General features: G+C 38.0%; 1 protein-coding gene across 2 annotated transcripts in view; it reads left to right on the top strand.

Moving 5' to 3' along the window:
- The first annotated feature begins 18337 nt into the window (after positions 1 to 18337).
- smad3a (SMAD family member 3a) overlaps positions 18338 to 22468 on the top strand; it is a 56072-nt gene continuing 51941 nt past the window's right edge. Inside the window, exon 1 of one of the 2 annotated variants that reach the window (XM_061887667.1) lies at positions 18338 to 18801. In XM_061887667.1, coding sequence (XP_061743651.1) covers positions 18599 to 18801 — 203 coding nt within the window. In that variant the 5' untranslated portion in view covers positions 18338 to 18598. The remainder of the gene's footprint in view (positions 18802 to 22468) is intronic. The other variant, XM_061887666.1, reaches the window with a different exon arrangement.

Here is a 22468-nt window from a genome sequence, read left to right as displayed (position 1 = left end):
AAATGAACACCATTGAGTAGACTAATGGACATTATCACATCATTCATTCAGAAAATATAAATAACGATAAAGATAGAATACTATTAACCGCAACATGTAAGTGTAAAAAAACAACATTATGATTTGTACATTTTCAGAATGTGCTTCTTCTATTTTTTAACACAGAAAACAATCTGAAGGTATCTTTATTTTTAAGTTATCATGCAGGGATTTTACCAGTCTGGCTCACTTGGTAGTAGATTTTTGTCCATGTGACCCCAGATCTAAAATGAGTTTGACACCCCTGCCGTAGGAGGATACGATCGCTAACCGGTGTAACAATGTAAACAAATGCCATAGGTGGATCTACACTTCACATCCACTGTAATGATACCAAGTACAAGAGCATATCCAGTCAATACTATGATTACATTGATATTTTTTATCGTCACAAAATCATTTTTCTTTTTTAAAAAAAAAGGTAATTTTCATGAACTCAGGAAATACATCCCTGGACACAGGATAACTTAAATTATGACCAATGTATGACCCTGTAACTAGTTGGTATTGAATCGATACCTAAATTTGTGGTATCATCCAGTAGTATCCAAAAAAACTGAAGAATAAGTAATTATTACATTTTAACGGAAGTGCAGATAGAACATCTTGAAATGGAAAATAACCAGATATTAACAGTAAATGAACAAGTAGATTAATACTTTTTTACAGCTTGTCCTTTATAATTTTGACAAAATAATAGAATGAAAAATGACACGATATCTTACTGCATGCGTCAGCAGACAAATTAGGTGCCTTTGCTAATTTACTACTAAAAGAGAAGTTGTCTAGTATGTTCACTATTTTATTTAAGGGCACAATTGTTCTTTGATTGCAATAAGAAACATATGTTTAATGTACCCTAAGATTTTTTTGGTAAAATAAAATCAATAATGAAATTTTTTGTGGTCCCCTTTCATTTAGAAAAGTATTGAAAAGTATCAAAATACGTTTTGGTACGGCAGTACCAAAGTATTGGTATTAATTGATTGATCGAAACTTTTATTAGTAGATTGCACAGTTCAGTTAATATTCCGTACAATTGACCACTAAATGGTAACACCCGAATAAGTTTTTCACCTTGTTTAAGTCGGGGTCCATGTTAATCAATTCATGGTACAAATATATACTATCAGCATAATACAGTCATCACACAAGTTAATCATCATAATATACATGGAATTATTTACATTATTTACAATCTGTGGGGGTGGGATGAGGAGCTTTGGTTGATATCAGCACTTCAGTCATCAACAATTGCATCATCAGAGAAATGGACATTGAAACAGTGTAGGTCTTACTTAGTAGGATATGTACAGTGAGCAGAGAACATAGTGAGTTCAGATAGCATAAGAGCAAGTATATACATTAGAAATACATTTGATTATTTACGTCAGGTTATTTACAATCTGGGGAGATGGGATGTGAATGGAGGAGGGTATTAGTAAAGGGTTGAATGTGCCTGGAGGTGTTGTTTTAGAGCGGTTTTGAAGGAGGATAGAGATGCACTTACTTTTACACCTGTTGGGAGTGCATTCCACATTGATGTGGCATAGAAAGAGAATGAGTTAAGACCTTTGTTAGATCGGAATTTGGGTTTAACGTGGTTTGTGGAGCTCCTCCAGGTGTTGTGGTTATGGCGGTCATTTACGTTAAGGAAGTAGTTTGACATGTACTTCGGTATAAAGGAGGTGCGAGACAACCCTATGACCAACATTAAAACACAGTAGCGTAGTAGGCCTAAATAATTGTTAAAAACAAGGAAGAGGTTTTATTTAACAAGTGTTTGTAATATTTTTGGCCATTGTAACATTACACTCAGTTTGAACAGTAACACTGTGTTTGAATATTTGATTAAGTGATTCTTTGGCGTACCACTAAATACCCACCTACCCGTAGTGGGCTCCACACATGACATAGAGTGTTTATGTGTGTTGTATCTCGTTACTAAATGCTTCACATCTGCACATTGTTTACAATCATAGACACCAGCAGCGCGAGCGATTCTGACCGAGAAAGCGACAATTTCTCCATTAATTTGAGCGAGGATGAAAGATTTCTGGATGAGGAAAGTGAGAGTGAAGGACAAAAAAAAAAAAAGGACTATACAGTGGGAGAGATTCAGATGTTATTAGACAAATTTACTAGGATAATTCTGGAAAATCCCTTATCTGCTTATTGTGTTACTAGTGTTTTCGTGAGATTACATGGTCATACCTGTACAACCTGAAGGTCGCCCCCGCACCAGTCAACGGATGGTGACGATGCCCATCTCTGCCCTTCGCAAGGGACCCTCTTCGAAACACGATCTTTCGAAATGGTCGCTGCATAATACACTGTACTTTTTGTATGTGGTCCAATCAAACCGTGTTCGCTTGACCGCTCTGTTCCATAGTAAAGCTTCACCGTCATCTTTTGGGAATGTAAACACTGAAACACCGACTGTGTTTGTGTTGCTAAAGGCAGCCGCAATACACCGCTTCCCACCTACAGCTTTCTTCTTTGACGTCTCCATTATTCATTGAACAAATTGCTAAAGATTAAGCAACACAATTGTCCAGAATACTGTGGAATTATGCGATGAAAACAGACGACTTATAGCTGGGAACGGTGCTGGAATAAAATGTCTACAATGCGTGACGTCTTGGGCACGCGTCATCATACCGCAACGTTTCAGCAGGATACTTCGGCGCGAAATTTAAAATTACAATTTAGTAAACTAACCCGGCCGTATTGGCACGTGTTGCAATGTTAATATTTCATCATTGATATATAAACTACCAGACTGCGTGGTCGGTAGTAGTGGGATTCAGTAGACCTTTTAAGGGGCACACAAAATCACTCAATTTTGAAGAACTTGAAGTAAAAAGTATCGGTATAAATGATTACTGATATCAGCAAGACTGGTCCTTTATTTTCTTGGTATCGCATTAATACCCACATTTTCAGCCCCTGAAAATGAGGTACACTGCATGTAATATTTATATTTTCCCAAATGGGATATGCCATATTTTTAGAACCTCTTCATTAATTATACATTTTGTTTCAATTCATATCAGTTGTGTTCTTGCATCTCTGAAAAATGATATCAACTCGTGGAGGGTAGTTATGAGATGCACTTTAAAAATATTAATCAACGACATACGGGTCCTTGTGTAACTCTCATAAACCGGATTTTAACTCTTCTCGACCCTTCTCCTTTGGGACAACAGCTGACATCACACACCATAAACCCCACAACCCCGTCCACGCGCACAAACACGCACGCACGCACACACACGCACACACACACACACACACATTTAGGACCAGGTCTCTTGAGGGCAGACGCACACAATGTCATTATCATCCATCGGATTGTATGTGCTCACTGCCCATTCAGTCTTGCTGACAAGTCTTTTGTGCTCAGCAATTCTTCTCACAGGAGCCCCCCACCCATCTTTACCTCCGTAATACCCTTCCCACCCTCCCCTCCTGTCTAGTGCGGCCCATCTGTAATCCCATCCCCCCATCCCGCATCCCCATATCCGCCCTGTTTTAGGCTCCAAAACAAACCGGCCGTCTTGGCCTGCAGTCGCGTCCCCCCGGCGGGGGGGGCGTAAACAGTCCACAGGGGCCTCGTTGTGTGACACATGGCAACACTCTCTTGCAACCTGCCTTCCCATCAGAGCGAGCCTGTCCAAACTTTTTCCATCCAGGGTGGATGCAGAAAAATGAAAGGATGCACTTAAATATGTTTCACATTTTTGTTTGTAAAACATGTTCAAACCAATTTGTACCTCAACATATGCTATGCAGTGAAATATAGGCCAATATCCTGTAAATTTTTTTAATTATTTGATACATTTCCTGACTATTCAAATACTATTTATACATTATCTAGATCAATACACGTTTTCAGAGATTTTTTTTTTTTTTTTTTTTTGGTGGGTGGGTTATTTGTTACAGATCTCCAATTGTAAAAAAAAAAATATCAGTTAATAAAATGTGTTAAATTAATAATGTTATGGAAATTATTTTTGACTATTCCATTTATACTGCAAAAAAATTGCCTAAAAATACATTCTTAATTGTATGATGCAGGCTCATATTTGATTACTTTGAAAACAATCTAATCTGTAATAGTAAAAAAATACCAAACAATTTCTGACCAATACATGTTACTGAGTCAATAAAAATTACTAAAAAAACAAAAAAAAATATCATTAACATAGCAAAATACTTTTTTGGATGACTTTTCAATTGGTTTGGTCCTTCACATCCTGTATAATGTCTTAATGCATTCTTTTGTTGTCATAGACTATTGCACAATTGTAAAAAAAAAAAAAAAAACGTATCAAGTTTCTGGCTGATCATCTTTTTGGGTCAATAAAATGTGTTGATGTATTATTGTTGTGAAAATGTTTCTTGACTATCCAATGTATACAGCAAAAATAATTGCCCATAAAAACACCCAAATTATCATCTGCAATTGTAGAAAAATAAAATATTTCTGGCTCATTTTTTTGAGCCTATAAAATGTTTAATTACTCATTTTATCAAAATTATCCTTGACTATCCAAAGTACACAGCAAAAACTGAACTAAGGAAAGCCCACTTATCATCCTTAATCATGCAGGCTGTGTTTTTTGATTTTAAGAAAAACGTTGAATTACTTTTAGTACATAAATATATATATATATATATATATATATATATATATATATATATATATATATATATATATATATATATATATATATATTATAATTTTAAAAAAGTATGCGCTAAGGCATTTTGTTGAGTCAGTAAAACGTGTTGAATTTGTCATTTTATTAAAAAAAATAATCTACAATTGTAAATAAAATATGAGTCATTAAAAGTATATATATATATATATATGGTTAATACTATTTTTAAGTCAATAAAATGTGTAATTTTATCAAATATTCCTGAATATAAGAAAAATAATATAATAATATAGAAAAAAAAATGTTCAATTGTTTTTCCTTCAAATGTGGTCAACATTATCCTTCATAATTTTCTAATGTATGCTTTTATTTTTTTAGATATTAGATTTTTTTTTTAAAGTTCTCTAATCTACAATTGTAAAAAAAAAAAAATAACAAATCATTTTTGGCTAATATTTTTTTTTTAAATCGAGAAATTCTTATTATAAATTCTGCAACTGCATTAAAATCATACTTTAATATCCATTTTTATTAAAACATTGTTTTTTCTTGTATTTTTTTATTTAAAAAAAATAGATGTTGGATAATTTTTCATCAAGTACTGTACAAAAAGATAAAGTGTGAAAATAAATTGGTTAATACAATATTCGGTGTCAGTAAAATTAGTTAAATTGGTAATTTTATTCAAATGTAAGCTGGATGTCCCATTTACAGAGCAAACACTTTTTTTTTCTTGCAGCTTTCGTTTCAAAACAAGACATTGGATTGCTTTTTTTAAGGTTGAATTATTGTAAAAAAAAAAAATAATACACGAAACTATAACTGAACTGGTCGCAAAGTAAACAAAAACAGAATGCTGGATGACAGCAAAAACTTACATCGTGTGGAGCAGACGGCGTCCACAAAGTACATCCGAACATGACACGACAATCAACAATGTCCCCACAAAGGACAGGGACAACTTAAATGTGGGCTCTACCGAGGATGTCGTTGTGGTTTGTGTTGTGGATGGTGCAGCCCTTTGAGACACTAGTGATTTAGGGCTATATAAATAATCATTGATTGATTGATTGATTGATTGATAATTTTTTGAGTAAATAAAAGTTGCTGAATGTTTTATTATTCCTGTCAATAACATTTACATGGCCATTTTTGTATATACAGTACAGGCCAAAAGTTTGGACACACCTTCTCGTTCAGTTGGTTTTCTTTATTTTCATGAATATTTAAATTGTAGATTGTCACTGAACAAAACTATGAATGAACACATGTGGAGTTATGTACTTGTGAAATAACTGAAATCATTTATATTCTAATTTCTTCAAAACAGCCAACCATTTGCTCTTTGCTCTGATTTGCACTCTCTTAGCATTCTCTCAATGAGCTTCAAGGGGTAGTCACCTGAAATGGTTTTCACTTCACAGGTGTTCTTGAAGCTTATCGAGAGAATGCCAAAAGTGTGCAAAGCAGTAATCAGAGCAAAGTGTGGCTATTTTGAAGAAACTAGGGTATAAAAGAAGTCCTCAGTTATTTCACCTTTTTTTTGTTAAGTACATAACTCCACATTTGTTCATTCATAGTTTTGAAGCCTTCAGTGACAATCTACAATGTAAATAGTCATGAAAATAAAGAAAATACATTGAATGAGGAGAAGTTGTGTTCAAATCATTGGCCTGTACTGTACATATTTTTATTAGTTTGTCTTTTCAATTATCCTTCCTAATGTCTGATGCAAGCTGTTTTTTATTGTCATCTTAAAAAAAAAAAAGGTTAGGGTCCACAAATGGCCCTTAAACTGGACTTTGAACACCCCTGCATAAAAAAAAGGAAATGTGCAAGAGTACAAAAACCACCCCTCAATAAAAATCCTCACATAAAACTGTTTTATTAAAGGCCTACTGAAATGAGATTTTCCTATTTAAACGGGGATAGCAGGTCCATTCTTTGTGTCATACTTGATCATTTTGCGATATTGCCATATTTTTCCTGAAAGGATTTAGTAGAGAACATCGACGATAAAGTTCGCAACTTTTGGTCGCTAATAAAAAAGCCTTGCCTGTACTGGAAGTAGCGGACGATGTGCGCGTGACGTCACGGGTTGTAGAGCTCCTCACATCCTTACCTTGTTTACAATGATAGCCACCAGCAGCGGGAGCAATTCGGACCGAGAAAGCGACTATTTCCCCATTAATTTGAGTGAGGATGAAAGATTTGTGGATGAGGATAGTGAGAGTGAAGGACTAGAAAAATGTTTTTTAATTAAAAATAAAAAGGCGAGGGCAGTGGGAGCGATTCAGATGTTATTAGACACATTTACCAGGATAATTCTGGAAAATCCCTTATCTGCTTATTGTGTTACTAGTGTTTTAGTGAAATTATATGGTACCTGGAAGTCGGAGGGGTGTGGCCGCGGGTGTGGTGACCCTTAGTGTCTCTGAGGGAAGCTACGCAGCTGCCTCTTTAACAGCTGCAGGAAGAACGACACAAGCTCCGCTCATGTCTACGGTAAGAGCCGACATATTACCACAATTTTCTCACCGAAACCTGCCGGTTGACATGTGGCCGGGAACCATGTTTGCTTGACCGCTGTGTTCCATAGTAAAGCTTCACCTTCGGAATGTAAACAAGGAAACACCGGCTGTGTTTGTGTTGCTAAAAGCAGCTGCAATACACCGCTTCCCACCTACATCTTTCTTCTTTGACTTCTCCATTATTAATTGAACACATTGCAAAATACTTAGCAACCCAGATGTCCAGAATACTGTGTAATTATGTGATTCTAGCAGACTACTTATAGCTTGGATCGGGCTGGAAAAAAATGTCCGCTACAACCTGAGATGTCACATGCATGCGTCATCATTCCGACGTTTTCAACAGGATACGTCGCGCGAAATTTAAAATGGCAATTTAGTAAACTAAAAAGGCCGTATTGGCATGTGTTGCAATGTTAATATTTCATCTTTGATATATAAACTATCAGACTGCGTGGTAGGTAGTAGTGGGTTTCAGGAGGCCTTTAATTGAAAGAACATAATTGCATGTCATCAAGCAGTTGAAAAATAAACATATTTATATGTGTGTATTAGGCTAAATGAAGAACCATACATTTACCCTGTTGTCTGTCTATCTGTGTTGGCCCTGCTATGATGTGGCGACTTAACCAGGGTGTACCCCGTCTTCCCCCCGAATGCAGCTGAGATGGGCTCCAGCACCCCCCACAACCCCAAAAAAGAGACAAGCAGTATAAAATGGATGGAAGAACCATACATGACCTCAGCAGATCTAAAAAGACATACCTGCATGCTGCTCGCCCAAAATAGATAAAAGCAAAGAGTTTGTCCGCCTGAGCTGAGAGCCAGCTGTATTTTTAGCACAAACGACACACTGTGACACAGAGTGGTGGGGGCTGCTTGGGGGGAGGTCAATGTGGCCGTGCACACATACCAAAATCTAACCCGCAGGTCGATGAAACTATTTTTGTATGACTGTGAACTGTCCGTGGGGGCGCTGATTAAAGCCTTGCTCTTCTCCAACGCACAATAATACCCTTTTGATCGTGGGAGTGCCTCAGAGAAAGAGGAAGTGGTTGCTCTTTCAGGTTTCAACTCATTCGACATTATTCCACAATGCAACAATTGCATTCTTCCTATAGAATCATATTTTACATTTTCTGTGGAAATGGAATCCCAGCAAGTGTAGGCCTCCTCGCTACTATGAGCAGTCACAGTTTAACAACTCTTTTAGGAAACTCTTCTTGAACGCAATAAAAGTCTCCCTTTTGAAGTTCAACAACAAAAGCAGTTTAACGGCCAAACCCACGCTCACTTTCACTGTGCAGACATCAGCTGTGCAGCATACTCTTTTGCACATCTGCTGCTTTGACTCCACTTGTTGAGCGGGTCTTTCCGCGAACACGTTCCTAAACTTGCATGTATCCCATAGTAGCCTCTCTGTGATTTATCACAACTGCAATTACTGCTGGAAATAATATGATGCATATCACTGCATGTTGTTGATAGTTAGGAATCAACAATAAAGAATGCTTACAAAGATTGTGCAATGTAATATTCAGCTGTATGTATTACTGGTAGAGATGTCCGATAATGGCTTTTTTGCAGATATTCCGACATTGTCCAACTCTTAATTACTGATTCCGATATCAACCGATACTGATATATACAGTCGTGGAATTAACACAATATTATGCCTAATTTTGTTGTGATGCCCCGCTGGATGCATTAAACAATGTAACAAGGTTTTCCATAATAAATCAACTCAAGTTATGGGGAAAAAATGCCAACATGGCACTGCCATATTTATTATTGAAGTCAAAAAGTGCATTCTTTTTTTCAAACATGCTTCAAAACAGCAGCTTGGAGTTTGGGAGGTTGAGGTGGGCAGGTTTGAGGTGGGGTAGGGGGTAACGGGGGGTGTATATTGTAGTGTCCCGGAAGAGTTAGTGCTCCAAGGGATTCTGGGTATTTGTTCTACGGCATGACGTAGTGGGTAGAGCGGCCGGCCAGAAACCTGAGGGTTGCAGGTTGGCTTCCCACCTATTGACATCTAAAAAATCGCTGCCGTTGTGTTCTTGGGCAGGACACTTCACCCTTTTCCCCCGGTGCCGCTCACACTGGTGAATGAATGATAGGTGGTGGTCGGAGGGGCCGTAGGCGCAAACTGGCAGCCACGCTTCCGTCAGTCTACCCCAGGACAGCTGTGCCTACTGATGTAGCTTCCCACCACCAGGTGTGAATGAATGTTGAGTCCCACTTCTCTATGAGCGCTTTGAGTGTTTAGAAAAGCGCGATATAAATCTAAGTGTTTTTTGTGTGTGTTTTTTTGTGTTTATGTTGTGTTACGGTGAGGATGTTCCCCCGAAATGTGTTTGTCATTCTTGTTTGGTGTGGGTTCACAGTGTGGCGCTTATTTTTAACAGTGTTATAGTTGTTTATACGGCAACCCTTAGTGTGACCTGTTTTGCTGTTGACCAAGTATGCGTTGCATTCACTTGTGTGTGTGTGTGTGTGTTTGTGTGTGTATGTGTGTGTGTGTGTGTGTGTGTGTGTCTGAAAAGCAGTAGCTATTATGTGACTGGGCCGGCAAAGGAAGTGCCTTTAAGGTTTATTGGCGCTCTGTGTCTCTCCCTACGTCCGTATACACACCTGCGTTTTAAAAAGTCATACATTTTCCATTTTGAAACCAATACCGATAATAGCCGATATTACATTTTATAGCATTTATCGGCCGATATAATCGGACATCCCCAATTACTGGTATATTGGTGCCATTTGCTTGCATTTCTGTGTCTTTGGGTTTTTTAGTATTACATCTGATCAAGGTAGTACCTATACTTAAGAGTGTTTTGAGATAAGAGCAGTCCCTGGGCTAATAATAATAAATAATATATAATATATATATAATATATGAATAATATAAATATATTCTACATATATTCTACATTTAAGTGCAGTCAAGAAGGAACATATGTATTATACAGTATGATGGCTGTCGATATGAAGGAAACAGTACCAAGAAGCAGAAGCGGACGATATTCATTGAATTAAAGAAATAAATCATCAAAAACATGACTGAGCGTGTTGATAATTTGACGAAGCGGTTTGAGCCTGTCATTGCTTGTCTGCACCATACAGAAGCCGAATTAGTTTATGTTAAAGAAAACATCCAAACGGCAGGCATTTATCCATGAAAATATGAAAAAACTTTCTATGGCGTGTTTGATGAAGCTGAAAAGAAATACTATAGAAGTCTGCTCTCCAAAGTAAATGCTGCACATCATTATTACACTACTTCATAAAACTAGTGTAGTTGTTGTTTTTATATGAGTTCCTGGAATGTGTATCCACTAGGGCTGTGAATCTTTGGGTTTCCCACGATTCGATTCAATATCGATTCTTGGGGTCACGATTCGCTAATATATCGATTTTTTTCGATTCGATTAGATTATCGAATCAAAAATGATATTTTTCCGATTCAAAACGATTCTGTATTTATTCAATACATAGAATTTCAGCAGGATCTACCCCAGTCTGCTGACATGCTAGCAGAGAAGTAGATTTTTTTCAAAAAAAAAAAAGCTTTTATAATTGTAAAGGACAATGTTTTATCAACTGATTGCAATAATGTAAATTTGTCTTAACTATTAAACAAACCAAAAATATGACTTATTTTATCTTTGTGAAAATATTGGACACAGTGTCTTGTCAAGCTTATGAGATGCGATGTAAGTGTAAGCCACTGTGACACTTTTGTTCTTTTTTTTATTTTTTTTATAAATGTCTAATGATAATGTCAATGAGGGATTTTTAATCACTGCTATGCTGAAATTATAACTAATATCGATACTGTTGTTGATAATATTGATTTTTGTTTCACTACTTTTGGTTTGTTATGTGTCCTGTTTGTGTCTCCTCAATTGCTCTGTTTATTGCAGTTCTGAGTGTTGCTGGGTCAGGTTTGGTTTTGGAATTAGATTGCATTGTTATGGTATTGCTGTGTAGTGGTTTGTTGGATTGATGGAAAAATAAAAAAAATGAAAATAAAAAAAATTTTAAATCGATTTTTTAAAAATGAGAATCGATTCTGAATCGCACAACGTATTAGATTCGTATTCGAATTGATTTTTTCCCACACCCCTAGTATCCACTATCAAAAACCTGTCCTCAAATTTCCACTAGATAAATTCGAACAAAACCGAAACTCTGAACGTTGCATGGAAACCCAGGAACATGACAAAAGTGAACATTTTATCGAAGTAGTACTTTTTTTGGTGTGTTTTAATATCTTGCCGTCCTTCAAACCAGCCGTTTGGAAACTTGCCCCATTAGTGATGTTTTTCCCCAACTGTGACATCAGCGGATATCTACATTTTTTGGTAGAAATGTACCCAAAGTGCTTTGGGCGAGTCCGCCATTGTAGTCCACGCTGTAGTCAATAAAGTCCTACTTTTTTATTTATCCTCTTGTTGTGGGGCAGACGGGCTCTTACATGACGCATGGCTGGTATACCGAAGCCAAATTAGTTTATGTTAAGATAGTATCCAAACGGCAGGCATTTATCCATGAAAATATGGAAAAGTTGCTGATGGTGTGGTTTGATGGAGAAAAAGCTGAAAGGAAATACCATAGAAGTCCGCTCTCCAAAGTAAATGCTGTGGAGTTTTTATATGAGTCCCTGCAATGTGTATCCTCTATTAAAAACGTGTCGTCCTCAAATTTCCTCGAGATAAATTCTAACAAAACAGAAACTCTGGCCTTTGCGTGAAAACTCAGGAACATGACAAAAGTAGGAATTTTACCTAAATAGTATTTTTTTGTTTTTTTAATTAAAATAAATGTAAAGTACCGATGAAAGAATGAGTACCACAAAGATGTAAATAATATAACATTTATAATGCATTTACATTATAATTTTTTTATCGTAATTTTAGGAAGCGCGCAAAGGCAAACATTTTATTTTTCCATTGTTCGAGGATTGTTTAAAGTCATATTTTAAGTTGTATTTATTCTGTCAGATCAACATGCAGGACAGGTTCATGGTGCATTTATACATTTTATTTCTTGTAAACGCAAATAGCACTGAAGCAGTGGAATGTTGCATGTGCTAATTAGCCCTGTAATTAGTGTTGCATAAATCCAGCTTGATAGCTCCATTTGGCAGCAGCAGAATGAGCTGTTAGGGGCGTGCAGCTCCTAAATTGTAATGTGTGTGTGCAGTAGTCGTATCAGTAGTAGTTTTAAAGCTGCCCAGCTGCTCAGACCACCTTTTGACCAGTCTGCTCACTTTGAATAGAGCTGCAGCTCCTGCATTTGCATTTCATACAGACTTCACCCTTCGAGCAGATACAGCGACCCAAAGACTGATCGTATCGATACCAAGGACGGTATAAGATTTAAATTGATACTAGCTGATGAGATTGACATTAATGCACGCAAACACAAATATCTGGGTTTTTTGTGTTGTTTGTGTTGATATTTATTTATTGTTATTGTAGCTTTTATAGTAAAAAACCCAGGGAATAAACTAATGGACACAGGAAGGCTACCAGGCTTTAAAAAAAGGAATTTGAACATACTGTACTTGGCATTTGAAAAAAAAATTTTTTTATGGAAAATAAGGGAAATTCTGTTGTTTCCACCCAAATGTTGCTGGTGAGAAAGACCTGGAAGCCTAAGGCTCCGAAAATTATTTTGATGGAAGGTTAAAATAACTGTCTATCTGTGTTGGCCCTGCGATGAGGTGGCGACTTGTCCAGGGTGTACCCCGCATTCCGCCCGATAGTAGCCGAGATAGGCGCCAGCGACCCCAAAAGGGAATAAGCGGTAGAAAATGGATGGGTTAAAATAACTGGAAACTATTTAAAGTTAAAGTACCAAAGATTGTCACACACACACACACTAGGTGTGGTGAAATTATTCTCTGCATTTGACCCATCACCCTTGATCACCCCCTGGGAGGTGAGGGGAGCAGAGGGCAGCAGCGGTGCTGCGCCCGGGAATCATTGTTGGTGATTTAACCCCCAATTTTAACCCTTGATGTTGAGTGACAAGCAGGGAGGTAATGGGTCCCATTTTTATAGTCTTTGGTATGACTCGGCTAGGGTTTGAACTCACGACCTACTGTACCTATCTCAGGGCAGACACTCTAACCACAAGGCTACTGAGGGTGACGGGTAAACCGGGCTAAGTAGGGTATGTTCCCCGTAAAAGGAAAATATTACAATAGTACTAACTGTTGTGGTTTTTAGGGCTGCAGCTTTCTGTTACTTTAGTAGTCGAGTATGGTATTGATTATTTTCTTTGATTAATAGAGTAAAACCCACGTTATTGCCTTAACGCGTATTCTAGGATAAATAATTTAAATAAAAAATGTTGTACTTTTTTTTATTGAAAGCACATCATTAACACTGGAAATGCACTTTTAACATGTAGGCACTAATAAAAAATATTGGCTGTTTGCAGCCACACAGATAACAGCACCCTTACACCGCTGTTAGCTCTATTGTAGAAACTTGGTCTGCGTATTTAAAGTTGCTGGCTCTCCATGTCCTCTGCATTTGATACATTTTTATTAATTACACCTATTAAATGATGAATTGAAGCAAAAAATAATCACCGAAGCTTCTTTCTAATCGGTTCATCGTTGCAGCCCTTGTGGTAGTTTTTGCTTTTGTTGACATTATTTTGCACTCTTACAAACAATGGCAGATTGCAAAATCAAATAAGGGGATCATTGTGGTATTTTTTTGCTATTGTTTTATTTTCTCATATTGTTAAAGGGGACCTAATATGCAAAACCAACTTTTCTTGACTATGGTACCTGTTTTTGGATACTTGGGATCTCCATAAGTCCCAAAAATGTCAAATCAAACCATGGAGGCATGGCGGGGATATTTTTTAAACAATCTTGCTTTCCTCCATACGTCCTTCAAACGAGCCATTCGGAATTTTTCCCCATTAGTGATGTTTTTCTCAACTGTGACATCAGTGGATATCTAATTTTTTTTTGGTAGAAATGTACCCAAAGTGCTTTGTGCGAGTCCACCATTGTAGTCCTCGCTATAGTCAATAAAGTCCTTATTTTTCTCTATCCTCTTGTTGTGGGGCAGACTGGCTCGTACATGCACGTGCATCCGCCACTGTTGAAATTTGTAATACAATTTAGCATATAGTTCGAACTTGTCAGTGGACTCGCTATTGAAGCGCTTAAAAACTACAACATGGATGACGGTAAAAGGCGCTGTTGAAATAAATAAGACCACCTACAAAACAACGACGGTCAGAAAGCAGCCTGAAAATGGTCTATATAAACATCCATCCATCCATTTCTACCGCTTATTCCCTTTTTGGGGTTGCGGGGGGCGCTGGCGCCTATCTCAGCTACAATCGGGCGGAAGGCGGGGTACACCCTGGACAAGTCGCCACCTCATCGCAGGGCCAACACAGATAGACAGACAACATTCACACTCACATTCACACACTAGGGCCAATTTAGTGTTGCCAATCAACCTATCCCCAGGTGCATGTCTTTGGAAGTGGGAGGAAGCCGGAGTACCCGGAGGGAACCCACGCATTCACGGGGAGAACATGCAAACTCCACACAGAAAGATCCCGAGCCTGGATTTGAACCCAGGACTGCAGGAACTTCGTATAATCTCCTCAAAATGTTGATTAAAAAAAAAAACCTCCATCGCATGTTATGTATACCAGTGTTTTTTGACCATAGGGTGGGACCCATTGTTGGGCCGCTAAATATATGTTTCTCAGCTGTTGCCTGTAGAGGTACTCAGTTGTAATACACTTTCCAACCACTTATGGCATTGTTGATAATATAAAACAAACAGAATGTCATAGAACAGTTTCTAAAGCGCAAAACATATGACTAAAGTGGTGAACCCTTATTTTCATTCGCACTTACATTTTATTGACAGTTTAGTTAAGAAAACATCACCTATATTAATTTAGCTCATTTATTTTAGCACAAAATTACATTATTCAAATGTATTTATCATCAGTTATTTATGAAACCCTTCTTATGCAGTATATTTGGTTGGGACTTATTATTCTAATCAGCCTGACATAAGCCTAATGTTTGTGTGTTAAATAATAATCATTGTGATTAAAACATGCTTTCATATCATTTAACACAGTGATAAACTGTAAGTAGGTAAGATATAATTATTTAATACGATTAGGATTACTAATTCAGTGTTAATATTTGAGTGGATCCTGACCCCCACTGTTGTGGAACAGTTGGTCCATGAGGACAAAAAGGTTAAAAAAACCCTGCTGTAGACCACAAGGAAATTGATATTTAAACTTTTATTAGTAGATTGCACAGTACAGTACATATTCCGTACAATTGACCACTAAATGGTAACACACGAATACGTTTTTCAACTTGTTTAAGTCGGGGTCCACGTAAATCAAATCATGGTAGTAAATCAATTAATGGTAAGGAAGTGTTTTCAGTGTAAAAAAAAGAAGTATAATGACTCATTTAAAATAATGTAATGTTATATTTTTCAACAAATTGAAGGCAAAATCAATCAAGGATATTGAAAATGTTAGCAGCTGGTATGTAAAGGAAAAGGGGTAGGATTAAATAAACTCTGCTTCTCCTACTCCAGTGGTTCTCAAATGGGGGTACGCGTGCCCGTGGGGGTACTTGAAGGCATGTGAAGGGGTACGTGAGATTTTTTTTAAATATTGTAAAAATAGCAACAATTCAAAAATCCTTTATAAATATATTTATTATGATAAATGATAAATGGGTTGTACTTGTATAGCGCTTTTCTACCTTCAAGGTACTAAAAGCGCTTTGACACTACTTCCACATTTACCCATTCACACACACGTTCACACACTGATGGAGGGAGCTGCCATGCAAGGCGCTCACCAGCACCCATCAAGAGCAAGGGTGAAGTGTGTTGCTCAGGACACAACAGAAGTGACGAGGTTGGTACTAGGTGGGGATTGAACCAGGGACCACTGGTTGCGCACGACCACTCTCCCACTAATACTTCAACAAAATATGAATGTAAGTTCATGAACTGTGGAAAAAAAATACAAAAATGCAATATTCACTCAGTGGCCTAGTGGTCAGAGTGTCCACCCATTGCCTTCCTGCTTGGCACTCAGCATCAAGGTTTGGAATTGGGGGTTAAATCACCATAAATGATTCCCAGGCGCGGGACCGCTGCTGCTCACTGCTCCCCTCACCTCCCAGGGGGTGATCAAGGGGATGGGTCGAATGCAGAGGACAGATTTCCCCACACCTAGTGTGTGTGTGACAATCATTGTCATTGACAAACTGTACTTTAACTTTATTCAGTGTTGACAGCTAGATTTTTTGTGAACATGTTCCATAAATATTGATGTTAAAGAATTCTTTTTTGTGAAGAAATGTTTAGAAATAAGTTCATGAATCCAGATGGATCTCTATTACAATCCCCAAAGAGGGCACTTGAAAGTTGATGATTACTTTTATGTGTAGAAATCTTTATTTATAATTGAATCACTTGTTTATTTTTTAAAAAGTTTTTAGTTATTTGTATATCTTTTTTTTCCAAATAGTTCAATAAAGACCACTACAAAGGAGCAATATTTTGCACTGTTATACAATTTAATAAATCAGAAACTGATGACATAGTGCCGTATTTTACTTCTTCATCTCTTTTTTTCAACCAAAAATGCTTTGCTCCGATTTGGGGGTACTTGAATTAAAAAAATGTTCACAGGTTGAAAAAAGGTTGAGAACCACTGTCCTATTCAATGTTAAAGGCCTACTGAAATGATATTTTCTTATTTAAACGGGGATATCAGGTCCATTCTATGTGTCATACTTGATCATTTCGCGATATTGCCATATTTTTGCTGAAAGGATTTAGTAGAGAACATCGACGATAAAATTCGCAACTTTTAGTTGCTAATAAAAAAGCCTTGCCTTTACCGAAAGTAGCAGACGATGTGCGCGTGACGTCACTGGTTGTAGAGCTCCTCACATCCTTACAATTTTTATAATCACAGCCACCAGCAGCTAGAGCGATTTGTACAGAGAAAGCGACAATTTCCCCATTTATTTGAGCGAGGATGAAAGATTCGTGGATGAGGATCGTGAGAGTGAAGGACGAGAAATAAAAAAAGGCGAGGACAGTGGGAGCGATTCAGATATTAGACACATTTACTAGGATAATTCTGGAAAATCCCTTATCTGCTTATTGTGTTACTAGTGTTGTAGTGAGATTATATGGTACCTAAAAGTCAGAGGGGTTTGGCCACGGGTGTGGTGACCGCCAGTGTCTCCGGTGAAAGGAGGTAATAGTCCGCAGCAGCTGCAGGATGACGCAAGCTCCGCTGTTAACTATGGTAAGAGCCGGCTTATTACCCCAATTTTCTCACCGAAACCTGCCGGTTGACAAGGGGTTGGGAACCATGTTCGCTTGACCGCTCTGTTCCATAGTAAAGCTTCACCTTCAGGATTTTTAAACAAGGAAAGACAGACTGTGTTTGTGTGGCTAAAGGCAGCCGCAATACACCGCTTCCCACCTTCATCTTTCTACTTTGACGTCTCCATTATTAATTGAACAAATTGCAAAAGATTCAGCAACACAGATGTCCAGAGTACTGTGTAATTATGCGATTAAAGCAGACTACTTATAGCTTGGATCGGGCTGGAAAAAATTGTCCACTACAACCCGAGACGTTAAACGCACGCGTCATCATACCGTAACGTTTTCAACAGGACACTTCGCGGGAAATTTAAAATTGCAATTTAGTAAACTAAAAAGGCCGTATTGGCATGTGTTGCAATGTTAATATTTCATCATTGATATATAAACTATCAAACTGCGTGGTCGGTAGTAGAGGGTTTCAGTAGGCCTTTAAATTATCTTTTTCGGATCGACACAGAACTGTGCAGTATCGTCCACCGCAAAGCAAATTTCACCCAGCGCCGCGGATGACTCTGAACTTTAAACAACCATGCCGATTTAAGCGATTAGACCAGACCGAGGCACACATTTTTGAAACAAAAACTATTCGAGGTTATTTTACGTTTGCGAGTGTGTATGCGTAATTTGGGAGTGACACGTGTTGTTTCTGCTGAAAATAACTAATTAAGTGTAGCTCGGGACTAGGTTTCTTGGCGGAGGGGTCCTAATTCCACAGCCGTGTAGTTCGCTGTTGAGCTTCAGTCAGGCGGACTTGAGTTTGCCGCGACTGCAACATTTCACTCTGGCATGCGACTCTACCACCATAATAACATACAAATATCCACTCAATAACGACTGCAATTGTTGGCTTTTTTTTAATCCAGCGGGCGACACTTGTGGACACTGGAAGGACTAAACGGTACGCTTTAAAAAAAAAAAAAAAATGTCAATTTTGCCTTTCACTCCCCCCATAGTCAAGAGACTTCTGGGCTGGAAGAAGGGAGAGCAGAACGGCCAAGAGGAGAAGTGGTGCGAGAAAGCCGTGAAAAGTCTTGTGAAGAAGCTGAAAAAGACGGGACAACTGGACGAGCTGGAGAAAGCCATCACCACCCAGAACATCAACACCAAATGCATCACTATTCCAAGGTAAGTTCATGGTTAGCGCTGACGAGCTATATAAATAATAATAATCACGCTATGTTAATAATTGCTAATGTAAGTCAGTGCCATCAAAAACATCCTTGATGCAAACATATGTCAGGTTTCCTACGGCCATGCAATGCCGCGCTGCAGAGTACAGTTGAAGCGAGGACGTGTTATATATATGCAGCCTGTGCATTGACACATGCGATGCATAAATGGAGCCCAAGTAAGTTATATAACTTGTCCTTAATCTGCTCCGCTTTCTGACGCTACAGTATGTGCCAGTGCTGTCCCTCGGCCCAGCACTGACCTCGTCTCTTCCCAGAGCTAAGGGCATCTAAGGGGGCGTTCACACTTAGAAAATACTAATAAATATTAATAATGATAGTAAGATGAAATATAATAATGCACATCAAATATATAAATTAGGGCTGGGCGATATTGCCTTTTTTTAATATCGCGATATTTTTAGGCCATACCGCGATATACGATATATATTACGATATTTTGCCTTGGCCTTGAATGAACACTTGATGCATATAATTACAGCAGTATGATGATTATATGTGTCTACATTTAAAACATTCTTCTTCATACTGCATTCATATATGCTACTTTTAAAGGCCTACTGAAACCCACTATTACCCACCACGCATTCTGATAGTTTATACACAATGATGAAATATTAACATTGCAACACGTGCCAATACGGCCTTTTTAGTCGACTAAATTACACTTTTAAATTTCCCGGGAGTTTCGTCTTGAAAACGTCGTGTAATGATGACGTGTACGCAAGACGTCACGGGTTTTTAGGAAGTATGAGCGCTGCGCACACACAGAGCTAAAAGTCTTCTGCTTTAACGGCATAATTACACAAAATATTTTGGTAATATGTGTTGCTGAATCTTTTGCAATTTGTTCAATTAATATTGGAGAAGTCACAGTAGAAAGATGGAGTTGGGAAGCTTTAGCCTTTAGCCACACAAACACACGGCGATTCCTTGTTTAAAATTCCTGGAGGTGAAACTTTACTATGGATCACAGCGCGGTCAAGCAAACATGAATCACGACGGAATGTCAACCAGCAGGTTTGGGTGAGAAAATTGTGGTAAAAAGTCGCTTCTTACCGGAGAAAAGCTGAGCTTGTGCCGTCCATAGCTGCCGTCGACTTCCCTGAGACACTGGCGTCAAGACACCCGTGGACGTACACCTCCTACTATCAGGTACTATTTAATTCACTAAAACACTATCAACACAATAGAAAGATAAGGGATTTCCCAGAATTATCCTAGTAAATGTCTCTAAAAACATTGGAATCCTTCCCAATGCATCGCGTTTTTTTTTTTTTTTACTTATTTTTTTAATTTTTTTATTTTTCTAGTCCGTCGCTATCAATATCCTCAAACACAAATCTTTCATCCTCGCTGAAATTAATGGGGAAATTGTCGTTTTCTCGGTCCGAATAGCACTTTTTGTTGGAGGCTCCTATTAAAATCAATGTGAATATGTGAGGAGCCCCCACTAGTGTGACTTCATCGTCTGCGACTTCCAGTAGTGGCAGGGCATTTCTCTTAGCACCGAAAGTTGCGAACAACAATAACGTTTCCAAAGTGCTGCACAGCCATGTTAAAAACAATTGTAAAATAAATAAATAAAATAAAATAAAAAAAGTATATATATATATATATTATGCTGCACCAATGACTGAATAAAAACAAAAAATAAATAAATATAAGACCTATAAAAACAATATGATTAAAAACTATTTTAAAGGGTAAAATCAATTAAAACAGTAAAATAAAAATCAAAGTGTATAAAAAAAAACACAGAGGACAACAGAGAACAGAGGACCACACAACTCAAAATCTCATTTAAGTAGGCCTTTAAACTTTCATGCAGAGAGGGAAATCACAACAAGGTCAATTGACCAAAAGTGTATTTATTAAAGTTATTAAGCAGTGGCACAAACATTCATATCATTTCCAAAACATAGAGTGCAAGATTGTCAGGGACATTTTAAGTGTCAAATAAAAATGAGCTGCATAATAGGAAATCAAATAGTATTCGTCCTTCACTATGGGGTATGTTACTACGGTTATGAAATTCTCTTCATTCTCTAGCGAGTGACTTTTCAAATGATGCTACATATTAGCAGTAATGCTACTTTTTATAGCAACGCTTTACCACCGCTCTTGACAAATTACAGCTGTCTGTTCGACATATTCCCACTTGAAGCCGAACCAGCGCCAGACGATGGAAATCCTGCTGTTTTTATTGGGAATTAAGTCTTCCTTCTTTTTTTACCAGATCCGCACCTTCTTTCTCTCTTATTCCCACTTGTATGGCTACGTTAGCAGCTAACGTAGCCCAGTCTGCTACGTCTCTGCTCTGCTAGGGCGGACACGTATGTGACGTATGGCGTGACAGTGTGTGATGTATGTAAGAATGTGCGCCTGCTTGTCTGTGAGAAGGAAAGACAGGAAAGAGTATGAAGAGCATGCAGTGTAATGCCCGCAGCTAAAAGCCACTGCGTGAGAATGTATACTCGCATATTTCTACTGCGTGAGAATGTATACTCGCATATTACGATATAGTCATTTTCTATATCGCACAGAGACAAACCCGCGGTATATCGTATATATCGCCCAGCCCTAATATAAATATATATTGTTGGTCGGCTTCACGGTGGAAGAGGTGTTAGTGCGTCTGCCTCACAATACGAAGGTCCAGTGTAGTCAGGATTTTTCTGTGTGGAGTTTGCATGTCCTCCCCGTGAATGCGTGGGTTCTCTCCGGGTACTCCGGCTTCTTCCCACTTCCAAAGACATGCACCTGGGGATAGGTTGATTAGCAACACTAAATCGGCCGTAGTGTGTGAATGTGAGTGTGAATGTTGTCTGTCTATCTGTGTTGGCCCTGCGATGAGGTGGCGACTTGTCCAGGCCGGCTTCCGCCCTATTTTAGCTGAGATAGGCACCAGCGACCCCAAAGGGAATAAGCAGTAGAAAATGGATGGATGGATGGATATTGTTGGTCACTTTAGTGCAGAGTAGTGTTGTCCCGATAACAATATTTTAGTACCTCTACCAAAATGTATTTCGATACTTTTCAGTACTTTTCTAAATAAGGGGAACCACAAAAAATGGCAATATTGGCTTTATTTTAACACCAAATATTAAGGTACATTAAACGTACACTACAAGCCAAAGGTTTGGACTAGGGCTGGGCGATATATCGATATACTCGATATATCGTGGGTTTGTCTCTGTGCGATATAGAAAATGACCATATCATGATATTCGAGTATACGTTCTCACGCAGTTGCTTTCAGCTGCTGGCATTACACTAGAGCAGTGGTTCTTAACCTTGTTGGAGGTACCAAACCCCATTAGTTTCATATGCGCATTCACCGAACCCTTCTTAGTGAAAAACAACAAATAAGATAAATAAGATAAAATAAAACAAGTAACAAAGACTTAATTTAGAGGTTTTTGGACACTAGGGGAACATACTCCAAGTAACAAAGACTTAATTTAGAGTTATTTGGTTCGGGTTAGGGCCGGGGTTTAGAGGGTTAGGGTTATAATGAGGCCATGCCGAATAAGGCATTAACAAGTACTTAATAATGACTAGTTAAGAGCCAATATGTTAGTAATTTGCATGTTAATGAG

Source organism: Nerophis ophidion, linkage group LG25 (genome assembly GCF_033978795.1).
Source record: "Nerophis ophidion isolate RoL-2023_Sa linkage group LG25, RoL_Noph_v1.0, whole genome shotgun sequence".
NCBI lineage: Eukaryota > Metazoa > Chordata > Actinopteri > Syngnathiformes > Syngnathidae > Nerophis > Nerophis ophidion.
This window is presented reverse-complemented; position numbering and strand designations above follow the sequence as displayed.